General features: G+C 38.3%; 3 protein-coding genes across 3 annotated transcripts; 2 read left to right on the plus strand and 1 right to left on the minus strand.

Moving 5' to 3' along the window:
• Window positions 1–392: 392 nt before the first annotated feature.
• On the plus strand, window positions 393–3,880 carry LOC146465452 (uncharacterized). Its single transcript, XM_085128371.1, has 3 exons — window positions 393–505; window positions 2,440–2,546; window positions 3,592–3,880. Exons 1-3 carry the CDS (start codon window positions 414–416, stop codon window positions 3,684–3,686), a joined length of 294 nt encoding a protein of 97 aa, XP_084984497.1. The 5' UTR covers window positions 393–413; the 3' UTR covers window positions 3,687–3,880.
• Window positions 3,881–6,789: 2,909 nt separating this feature from the next.
• On the minus strand, window positions 6,790–7,717 carry LOC146465453 (uncharacterized). The gene has a single exon (XM_085128369.1). The coding sequence runs from the start codon at window positions 7,668–7,670 to the stop codon at window positions 6,870–6,872; it is 801 nt and encodes a 266-aa protein (XP_084984495.1). The 5' UTR covers window positions 7,671–7,717; the 3' UTR covers window positions 6,790–6,869.
• Window positions 7,718–7,969: 252 nt separating this feature from the next.
• Window positions 7,970–8,951, plus strand: LOC146465454 (uncharacterized). The gene has a single exon (XM_085128370.1). The coding sequence runs from the start codon at window positions 8,025–8,027 to the stop codon at window positions 8,802–8,804; it is 780 nt and encodes a 259-aa protein (XP_084984496.1). The 5' UTR covers window positions 7,970–8,024; the 3' UTR covers window positions 8,805–8,951.
• Window positions 8,952–12,199: the final 3,248 nt, after the last annotated feature.

Raw genomic sequence — 12,199 nt, forward strand, 5'->3', positions numbered from 1 at the left:
CAAGACCAAGCGTTTTGCCGAGTCATTCATTATGAAAGGAGCGCAACTCGCATAGGCCCTCGCTAAACTAGTGAAACTATGAAGATGTGTAAATAGCTTAGTTTTATATATTTTGATTATTGATTTTTAGTATATACATTTGTAAATAGTCTGTAATTTTTTTTCTCTACGCAATTCAGTTTATACTGCCATGTAGTGTCTTAATAAACGTATCTATCTATCTATCTATCTATCTATCTATCTATCTATCTATCTATCTATCTATCTATCTATCTATCTATCTATCTATCTATCTATCTATCTATCACTCTGAACTACTGCCGCCTGTACAGTAAGTGCCATCTCCATTGTGGATTGGTGCTGAACTGTCAGAACATCCGGTGGTGATCTGGGTACGAGATTTCCAAACCAAGATGGCGGCTGCTTGGCGTTCAAACCTTGGTAGATACGTGAGAGAAATTCGTATTCATTTATGTCAAAAGTCTCCGAGTAGCCAAGGTACAAGGTAAGAAATGCAAGGAACAATTTTTCGTTGAAATTATTATCCAGTGTCGTATGCTTCAATCTGTTCGAAGCGTATTTTAAATTACATTTTTAAGCTTATAATTATGTAAGGCCCAATCTGTTGCCGCAGATCAGAATCACCGCTGGATCCAATCATTGTAACTCAAGCTAAGATACATGAATTATACTATTTTACGTGTAGTAAGTTCAGTTGTGAATATAAATACCAACAAGCAAAATGGATCGTAAGCAGGGGTTCACTGGACTTAATTTTTTTAACAAAAATAATTCCAATGTTTTTAAAATAGGTTATCTGATGACAAATGAGCCAATAAAACTGATTTAGAGGTCTCTAATGACCCATGGCGTAGCATGAACAATTTACACACACTTCCTTCGGCAATTCCAAAATGCTCAATCCCCTCCCCCCATGCTCGTGAAATTCATTTGGTTAGTATAAAGTGCAGACTGCAGATTGCAGACTGCAGACTGGGTATAAAATGCAGATTAGGTATAAAATGCAGATTGCAGACTGCAGACTGGGTTATACCCAGTCTGCAGTCTGCAGTCTGCATTTTATACTTACCCGGAAATCCATTATTGTTAACCCTGCATTTCCATTTTCCATCCAAGCCCTTTAGAATTTTCTGTTTGGAGTTTTACTCGTAGCACAAGTCAAGTTTGAACCTGAGTCAGCTTTGAGTCACGAGCCAAGTTCGAGTCAGGATCCAACTTTATTTTTCTCTTTTTTTTCTTCTTTTTATGACTTCTGGTTGTTATTCTCTTTCATATATTGATGTGCTTGTGGTAAACGGAAAATTGACTTTCAGGTTTGCAACATTTTTCACATCGATCGCTAGAGCCATCAGCCGCTCTGGAAAGATATAAAACATTCCTTAGTGTTTATAAATTTCCTAAGAAGATTAAGACGTGTAGTTGCATACACTTGAAGAATGAATCCCATTTCCACGACTGAGAAAATGGACGGTGATGAAGTATTACCTGCCTGGCTCAAGTGCCATCTTGTTGCATCCACAGGATGCCCAGGATAACAGAATAGAATCTATACCCTTTACGGGCAGAATGTAGACATCCATGGGATTTTTTTTATATTCCCAACATGTGGGTTTCACAAGGCATAGTGACTGAAGCTTTAGTCACCAACAACATTGGACAAACCCTTTGAAGAAAATTATAGATTTTGCGAATGAATGAGGAATAAGGTTAATGTGCTACCAACAGTGAACTCTCACGATTGCGTTGACAAGAAGTTGGCACATCATTATGAAAGCAAGAATCACAAGTTATCAAAGATATGAAGACAAAAATGAATCAAAAGGAAAAAGTAAATAGAAGAATATTGGAACCTGACTCGAACTTGACTCATGACTCAAACTTGGCTCGTGCAACTAGTTAACTCTTCAATCTGAAACTGTTTGACCTCCTTACATCTCAAACCAACGGGAATTTATGTTTCCTCCTATTGAGAAGCCATTTTTTCAAAAAAACCCATAGCAATCTATGGCAGTCAATGAAAATTTCAATCAGTTGCCATCGTTTATCAAGGGCAATTGATGGAATTGAAAATATTTATATAAATCTTCAAATGACCAATTGGTTATTGATTCCTGGTGTCAATTGATGAATAAATTACTGTTGATTGATCATCGCTTGCTTGCTTACTTGTATTCATTCTTTGATGGCATAATAGTTTGTTGATTGCCGACTATGCAGAGTGATACTGATGCTGTAGGTTAAAATGAATCCCAGGTTAAAATGATTTCAGCCTAAGTTGATTTGTATTTTCCGTTGTTTCAGATGTAAATTACCCAACCTTAACAAAGGAAAATGCAAATCAACCTAGTAGGTTGAAATCATTTTAACCTGGATTCATTTTAACCTTCAACACTGATACCCTATACTTTTCCTTATTAGGGACTTTTTAGAAAAACATTACATTGGCTTAAAGAAGGAAAACCCCAAGCTGCCCATTCTAGTACGAGAATGTAGTGGAATTCAGCCAAGAATGTATGCACGATATGGTAAGCTACCAATTTATAACAATACACACATCTAACTGCTCTCTGTACATGCACAAGGATTTAATAAATGTGAAGCTGGTTTCCGCAATAATTTATGATCCTGTATTTATGGGGCATTTACATGTATAGGGGAGGCATTATTAATATTAAGATATTGTAACTTCCACTTGTTAATGAAAAAAACTATATTTATTTCTTTCTTTCTTTATATTTCTTTCTTGAAGGAAATGAAACCTATAAAAATGCTCGCTATATGTAGGCCTTTCATAGCAAGAAGTATTTGAATAACAATGAATAAATAATTCCACAGCCCATAACATGTTTTGTGGTCAAATCATGAAGTAAAAACAACAACAATGACAAAAAACAATTGAAGGTATTGATATAATGTCGTTCTAACTGCAGCTTTGCCTTATTCGCCATACTCAAGGACCTAAAGGATAAAATTAGCAGTTAGGAAGGTCCGCACTACGCAAACCGTGGACCCATTTCACTCCAAATTATTTGCACATTGTGAACATTTACTGCTGGTGTTGAACTTTCTTCTCTTGCTCAAGCTGAACCTGCCATTGTGACAATCACAAAAGTTGTTGTGATTGTACAGTTTGTGTGTCGTATTCATTTCTCTTCTTTTCCAGTCCAGTTCTTGCAAATTAAAATGGGTACCTTGTGGTTAGCAAATGCTGGTGTATGCCTCACCCCATTCCTGGCTCTTGCATGCTGCTATCTGACCAAGTCTAAAGCTCTTCATCCCACAGCCCTGCCATCATTGGAATTCCCAATCAAAGCCTAGCTATTTCCCTGTATTTTCCAGGTAGGATGGTACAGGGCTTTCTTAGATTTCATTATTCAAGCAATTTCCAAGCACCATTCAAATAAATTGTTCCTGAAGGGTCTACCTGCAAAGACACTGTTTACACTATCCCTTACAAATTTCCTGTACAAATTTCAGTTTAAATCTGGATACAGGATTTACATGAAAACCATCTGCTTGTCTCTTTAAAATTGCCATGAATTTAACTCTTTATTGATTCTCCTCTGTCAGATCATGGAAAAGAGAGTTCAGTGCAGCTTAACAACTTGACCGATGATGGAGTTCTCCAAGCCATGGAGAAGCTTGTTACATCAGGAGCACCATAGATAGATTTATTCTGCCAAGGATCAGAACATCTTTACAAACAGAGAGTCAATATTGTGTTTCCCTCCACAAAGCTAAGTGGCCAATTGCCACAAATCTACATTCATTTTGGTGTGTTTATTGTGGAAGCAAGTTTACAATGTTTGCAGTGTATGGTGTCAAATTTTTAATAAAAGATTGTAAAAGGTTCATTTTTTATTTGCGACTCAACTTAATTTTTGATTAGTTTTACTTTATCGTGCAACATGTAAAATTAAGGGAGAGCAGCTGCCTTGGTCTTAGTGAGAACCTAGCAGACATCATTTTTGCATGACAAAGATAAAGCTATTTATCAGTTTGTACAAAATGATACAGTCAACTCCCTTTATTGTGGACACCCTCGGGACTCCAAGTTAGTGTCCTTAATAGCAAGAGTCCATAATAGCAGACATTTATTTCGGTTAAACCTCTGTTATTTATTTTTGCCAGGGATTTAGCTGCTGTCTGTATTATCGGGGTGTCCGTAATAGCGAGGTGTCCGCAAGGCAAGAGTTGACTGTAATGATAATCATCATCATCATTATTACTACTACTGCTGCTACTACTAACTTCTAATAAAAGCTTGTATAGTGTAAAATTCAAGGGGTATCAATGGTAAATGAATAAAAATAAGGACATGCAATTCATGAAATATGTTAAGTCTGAAATGCCAGATGTTCTTTGCTCAAATCTTGCAAGGGACAGCTGACATTTCAGACTGTGAGAAAGTCATGCCATTTTTTAAACGAGTACAGTAAGTTGTTATTTTGCATGCATTTTTTTCTTTGATGGCTACCCTGCTGCATTTTTCTGAGGCATGAAATAGTGGAAACTGTCTCTTCAGACTGAGGCCCCTTCGTAGGAAAGCAGAAAATAACATAAGAGGTGAAAAACCTCAGAGGAGAATGACACAGGAAAGAATACAATGGACTGAGACTTCCTTAGTTAAACATGCATTGAAAGAGCACAACTGTGACCAGGGCCCAGTCATGCATTCTTGGTAAAATCAAATGAACAGTCAGTTGTCTGTTTTGTGATTAAAACAAGGAATTTTTTACCTACCATAGTTTCATTGACAACTGTTGTCAAACAAATTATTATGAAAAAGAAGAGCCACCTTTGATCGACAAGAACAAAACAAGGTACACATATTCAGTCCCCAAATATGACATAAATGAAACATTCATTTCTTAACAAATAAATGTACCTTGTCTCCCAACACTGGACAAAAGAGGGACTTGCTGCAAGGGGGATGAAACTGTTGTACAAACCCAACCACTTCCCCCTTAAAAATGGCCGAGCCTTTTAATACCTGTTGCAACCTTGCAACGGCAAATACTGGTTGACAAAAAAAAAAATACTTGTAAGTCCCACCAATTTACAGGGAACCCTTACATCTATCATGAATAAACATTAACCCACTGTACAGAAAAAAATAGGGACTGGTACATTTACCCTTAATTCTTAGCGTATAAAAACCCTAAAAATGCTCATAAAAATGCACAGAAAAGTTCTAAAAAATTCAAACCTAGCATACACAATGTTGTTAGTACAGGGACAAATATTTTCCAAAAATATATATTGCTTCCTATGCACCTATTCCCTGTGTTAAGTGCATGAGGTATTGAGGTAAAATGTGCAGCCATCATCGTTTTCCATATGGTGGATTTGGTTACCTTTGTTGTGTTCAAAACATGCCTTTTTCTTCAAGCTGTAAATTAATAATAATATTTTGGCGTAGTTGACAGTTGACTGGGGACACTTATTGATTGAGATAGACATTTAGCTGAACATTGGAGTAACAGTGTTTATTTACAAAAACGTCTCCAACAATTATTTCTTATCATAGCCCCATATTGAAGAGGTTATGACCATCAAATGTTTTAATGTTACTGCCTCTTCAGTCTTGAGCCCTTATCTATTTTAAACAAAAATTATCATGCAATTTGTCCAAACAAAACTTCATACCTGGCATCTGTTTCTCAAAGGCCCTCCTGATAATTAATTTGTCAGGCACTTTGCTGTAGTTTTGTTTGCATATTTATAGTTTTGTAATGTAAAGCAACCTACTCAAAGGAAAAACTCGTGCTTGACTGATTTATTTCGGTATACAAATACTTATCAGGACCAATTAAAGCCACGAGAACATTTGTAGTCATAAACAAAGAAAATTCAGCCAAGCAACAGCTCCTCATTTGTGTAGGTTGCTTGTCATAAGTTAATTTCCTCAGTGTTCATTTAGCATTTTCTTCGAAAAAGAAATTATAAAATTACTAAGGGTGCGTTCAATTGACCCTAATCCAGGATAGGAATACATACGATGATCACAAAAAAATCCCTCGTAAGAGTTTTGGGACTTGTAGAAGAACAAAACAGCTCTTATTGTCATGTGTCGATCAGCAACTGTTTGCAGAAATGTCTTCCCAAATTTACTAAAGAGAGAAATCTAACAATTGTTCTCATTCTCATTCTCCTCATTCCGGAATACAGTCATTCAAACACAACCTTAGTTAAGTTCCAGTCTCTATGCCAAAATAGAGCTTATCTGGAGCAATTTCAATTTCAAGGCAAAACAATTCACTTACGATTGCGCCGGGCTTGCAAAAAATCCTTTAATATATTATTAGTGGAAAGACTGAACTGAAAAGAAATAAACAACATTGATAGGTGCATCCCCAGAGCCCCCTTTTCTCCCCATTTTATAATCTTCCCTCTCCCTATCCCAGTTGCTCTCTATTTCTTTCCAGAGTTGGCCAGTGAAGGCTATAGATTATTAAATTAAGTAATTCTTAGAAGAGGCAATCAATTCAATTTCTTCATACAGTCAACTCCAACCTTGCAGACACCTTGCTATTACAGACACCCCGATAATACGGACAGAAGCTAAACCTCTTGAAAAAATAAATTACAGACGTTTGACTGAAATACATTTTCGCTATTACCAACTCTCACTATTAAGGACATTTCCCGGTCCCGAGCGTGTCTGAAATATAGGGAGTTGACTGTATATAGCTTCCAAATTGCTGTGCATGTGCCAAAACAGTGATAATTAATTTGGAACATTTTTCTGACTATCATCATTTATGCGTCTCCTGTCACAAGCCTTTGAATTCCCGACCCCCAGCCCCACCCCCACAAATATGGCTAACTTGGAACTTGAGAAATTTCTACCACAAATAAGGAATAAGAGTAGCAGTGTTTTGTTGGTACTTTGTGTACTCTGCCAAATGACCCCATCTCTTCATGGCCTGCCTCTCTAGCAGAGGAATACCACTAACACGAATCAGCAAATAGGCCACGAACATGGGAGAGATCACACTCAGATACTGGTGACCAGACATCACTGAGGAAGCTGGCAGGAACAAGCTTGACCACATCAGGATCTCGCCAAGGTAGTTAGGGTGTCGACACAGGCTCCAGAGACCAGATGAGATCCACTTTCCCTTGTTAGCTGGATCGGAACGGAACTGTGACTTCTGGCGATCAGCAACTGCTTCAAGTAGAAATCCTAAGAGCCAAATCGACCATCCCAGATAATCCTTCCAAGTCAACTTCTCATCTTTGTCCGAGGTATTCAATATTAGTGTTGGCAACAAAGTCATCCATACCCAAACGCCTTGCAAAGTCCAGTAAACCCAGAATAACCTTGGATTTCGTCGAACTTTGTTAAAACGGCTGTCGTTTCCAGCCTGGAGGATCCTGTGAAATAGAAAGAGTCCTAAACGAAGGGCCCAAATGGTCACACAGCCCGACTGAACAAGCTGACGAAGGTACACCTTGGAATTTTGGTGTCGCCATCGAAGAGTTATCCCAATGAGAAAGACGAAAGTTGACGAACCAGCTAAATCGAAGAATTTCTCCGTTTGAAAAAGGGCCGACACAGACCACAGTGCCCACTGAATGGCAAAGTCTAAAGCTGCTGTAGTTAAAAGAGGCCTTTGTGGGACAATAGAAAGAACATTCCCCATGGCTGTTGATGCCCTTCGGAAAGATTGCGTGACAAGCTTTTCGATTGCAACTTAGCAATCTTGCTCACATAAGATGTCTCAAATGTTCCTCGCTCCCATTTTGAGGGGTCATTTCGTTTTGATGTGTATGAGATTGATCTGACTGTAATTATTTAGAGTAAAAATTAGCGTTTAGTTTCATTTTAAAATTTTTCGAAGAAAATAAAAGGATCTAATCAACGTTTTATTCCAACGGAGACTCTCTGTGTATCTTAACATGATGTACACCCATTTCAGGGTTCTTGGGTGCATTTTCATCATTTTGTGGCGTTACGTAATCAGAACTCTTTTCAAAGCAAAGCGAGAGGTCAAATCATGGAAAAAGTGTTGTCAAGTCCTCTCTTCAGCGCTGCAACATTAGATTTTGGTATTCAGTGGGGGTTGTGGCTCATAGCTTCCTTTTTTCAAACAGAAAAATTCTACGATTTAGCCGGTTCGTCCACGTTCATTCTCCTGACATGGCAATCTCTTCGATGGGGAGGGAAATTTCACCTTCGTCAACTTGTTCAGTCGAGCTGTGTGACATTGTGGGGACTTCGTTTAGGGCTTTACCTCTTCCAAAGAATTCTGCGAGATGGCAAAGACGTACGCTTTGACAAAGTTCGCGGAAATCCTGGAGTATTTTGGATTTATTGGACTTTGCAAGGCGTTTGGGTATGGATGACTTTGTTGCCAACACTAATATTGAATGCCTCGGCCAAAGATGAAAAGCTGACCTGGAAGGATTATCTGGGATGGTCGATTTGGCTCTTAGGATTTCTACTTGAAGCAGTTGGTGATCACCAGAAGGCGCAGTTCCGTTCCGATCCAGCTAACAAGGGAAAGTGGATCTCATCTGGTCTCTGGAGCCTGTGTCGACACCCTAACTACCTTGGCGAGATCCTGATGTGGTCAAGCTTGTTCCTGCCAGCTTCCTCAGTGATGTCTGGTCACCAGTATCTGAGTGTGATCTCTCCCATGTTCGTGGCTTACTTGCTGATTCGCGTTAGTGGTATTCCTCTGCTAGAGAGGCAGGCCGTGAAGAAGTGGGGGCATCTAGCAGAATACCAAAGGTACCGTCAAACAACTGCTGTGCTGATACCGTATTTCTGGTAGACCTGGTGACTGTTTTGTGGCACTCATCTGTATTGGCTCTAATATGGATGAATATACTGAAGCCTAGTTATGTTTTTTGGAGGATGATGTCATAACTTCGACCTTACACTGACTGTGATCAGTACGCAGAGCCACTGACTTAGCATGTATTTGGATGGTCCTTGGGGCCACTCCCATATAAAACTGACAGGGTGGCCTGCTTAAAATGTACCAGAATATTATTTTGAAGACATGGTTCAAATTCATTTTCACCCCTAAGGTACTATTGCATGCAATTCTTTCCAAAAAGCTACTGGTCTAGAATAAGTGTCCATTTTTACAGTCAACCCAGGTCACGCGTGAACAGTATTTCCAAGAATGAGATGAACATTCGAATTTCTCTTTGTAATGTCCGATGTGTGAAAGGAATGTTGGACATTTCTCTGGAAATCGTTCCGAAAAAGACGCATTAACTGAAAAAAAGATTCAAAATACTTGGGAAACAATTGTTATTATTGAAATATTCAATTTTGCAATGTAAAGAAAAATTCATACAGTTGAACCTCTCCACAACGGCCACCCTGGGGACAGAAAAAAGTGGCCGTTGTGGAGAGGTGGCCGTTATGGGGAGGTAGGGGTGTCATATGACACCTTTTTTTCGGGAAGTACAACATGTTTGTTGTGCCAAGTTCATGCTTACTGTAGCCTATAATGGCAATCCAATCTTAAATAATAGATATATAGATAAAGTACACAATAAAACGTAAATAATATTTTGAATCAAAATGTTAACAAGATGAAACAAACAAGGTTCGCAACATTCGCCATATTGTTGTAGACAATTTATGCTTACTGCAGCATTTAAATGGAACACAATCAAAATACGTATATCGTTAAAATGGATACAGAAACGTAATGTTCCGAAGATAAATGTCGATTACTGCAACAGTTTATAAAAAGATGTTTTTTGCAAAAAAGAACTGTACTGGCCGTTGTCGAGAGGTTATTTTAGCAGTTGGGGACGCACTTTAGCGGCCGTTGCCGTTGTAGAGAGGTTTAAACAAGAGCTTATGTATGGACTGTCCGCCGGGACAAAAAAATGTGGCCGTTGTAGAGAGGTGGCCGTTGTGGAGAGGTGGCCGTTAGTGGAGGTTCGACTGTAGCTTTATACCGTCAATAAGCTAGGGAAATTTAATACGGGAACTCTGAAATCTCGTTGGCGATTTTCGAAACTGACATGTAAATTTCAAAACTCCGTTCAAATTTCAAAAATATCGTTCACGCGTGACCTGGGTTGACTGTAAACCCCCAGCTTCTTGCCATTTGTATGTGGGAGTCCCAAAGCCATTGGTTTGGCTGTGAATAGTGACAGACCTGTCACTGCTGTTCTGCATGAGTGGCCGTGCAGTCAAACGGCATGACTGTCTTATCCAAATTCTTCACTGTTTTTCATTAATTAATCACATCATACATAGGAAATCCATGCCAATTAGGGATTTCTAAAATGCACTGTGCATTGGAACATGTCTACACATAATTTCTTCGTAAGGGTAGTAAATGTTTCGCGAGCTTCAAGTGTGAGATTTTTGTTTACATGTTGGTCAGATTTCTAACGATATTCCGATGATTCCTTAACAATGGCAATGTCTGAAGATGAACATTTAATAGGATGGTTTCCCATCATTGCCAAAGATGTTCAATGTTTGCAAGAGATAGCCCAGTAGTTTCTACAGAAAATTCTACCCAAGGTTGACCTGCCTTTTAGTGCCATCTATGGGAGTATTTTCTTGTCAAAATTGAATCCAATTTTCATTCTTTTAATCCAAAAAACGATTATAATAAGATTTGTGAGTCAGGCATGAGAAGTTGGCTTGTATGTCGTTACGCAACATCAATGTTTTCAATCTACATTAATGTATAGGTGTGACACTCACACACAATGCATGTTACTTGGCAGGAATATAAATAAACTGATGTTACAGGTTGGAATTAACTGTAAAGTTAAACACTAAGGGCCAGTTATTTAAACAAAGTCTAACTTAGGCTGCGGCTTGAGACAATCAGTGGGCCTCCAAATCTGTTTATAAGTGGTTTATTTTAAGTACTAGATAAATCGTTTTCTAGTCTGGGATGCAAACCGTCTTGCAAACCTTCTTCTCTGTAGTCTCGCTAAGCTTGCGCTGCAGCTTCATGTAGCCTTTAATTTGGTGGGCTAGAGTGGAAGCTGTGAAACAAAATTTAACTAGTTTTTGGTGAATAGTCAAATGGAAACAATGGAATTACTTCGTGTAAGTTCACAGGTTACATGTATGTAAAATCACTCTACCTTATCCAATGTAAACTACATGTTATTTTGACTTAAACCCAAGGCAGCACTTGCATGCCACAGATCCAACAGCACCTATCAACAGAATGTCATGTCTAAATAAAAAAAAAATTACCTCATCAGAGGTTGCAAACACCAAGAAACTGATGAGCGGCAGAGTCCTTTTATTGTTTTGATGTGTTTGGGACCTATGATGGAACACAAAGCACAAGCTTCTCTATTGCACATGAGAAAATAGTGCAATACGTACTTGTCTAATTAGCACCATTTGTCTTGAGAAAAGGCAAATACAGTTTTTTTTTCACAACTCTGCCTCTCGCTTTTCAGCCTGGGCCCGGTTGTTCAAAGAATGGGAAATTTTATCCAGTGGAAAAAATGTATTGGTTAGAGCACATTTTATCCGCAGGATAGTGATTTATCCACTAGATAAAGTTATCCGCTTTTTGAACAACTGGGGCCAGGTTACTACATGTACTTCCAATACATCTTAGAATGAAAAATAAAATAAATATAGTAATGACAGTTTCTTTCAAATTTTATTAAAACTTGTTTCTGAAGTCTTAATCACACAAACTACCGTAAGCTTTCATTTCAAGGTCACTTGTGCTTAGAAAAACATATCACCAAGTGTCATAATAATTATTTTATTTGCCATTCAGCACCCCAAATCTAATTCCTTTACTCCCTCAGAAACACACCAAGTCATATAATCCTTATTGTTCTTATGACTTTTTGAGCACAGTCACTGAACCTATGTGCATCTTAAGCAGTTTAACACTTCCCTGTGGTTCTGTTTACTGTACCGTGCAAGGTGGTTGTAATGTTTTAGTCTCTGGATGAAAATGTACATAACCCTTCAACCCCTAATATCAGAGAACAAATTCTCCATCTTGTCCCTATAGTTTTTTTATTGAAATATCAACAAAATTCACCTAGGGTGAACCTTAATTCTCATGACCTCAGGGGTTGAATAAGCATAATTTAATATTGATATTACAAGGAGAAATTTGATGCGGATCACTGTAGGGCTTAAAGGGTTAAACCAAAGCCATCTTGCAGTACTTGCCTACCATTTGTCTCTGTTGTGCTG

This window comes from Pavona decussata, unplaced genomic scaffold, assembly GCF_977016875.1.
Source record: "Pavona decussata unplaced genomic scaffold, jaPavDecu1.1 SCAFFOLD_156, whole genome shotgun sequence".
NCBI lineage: Eukaryota > Metazoa > Cnidaria > Anthozoa > Scleractinia > Agariciidae > Pavona > Pavona decussata.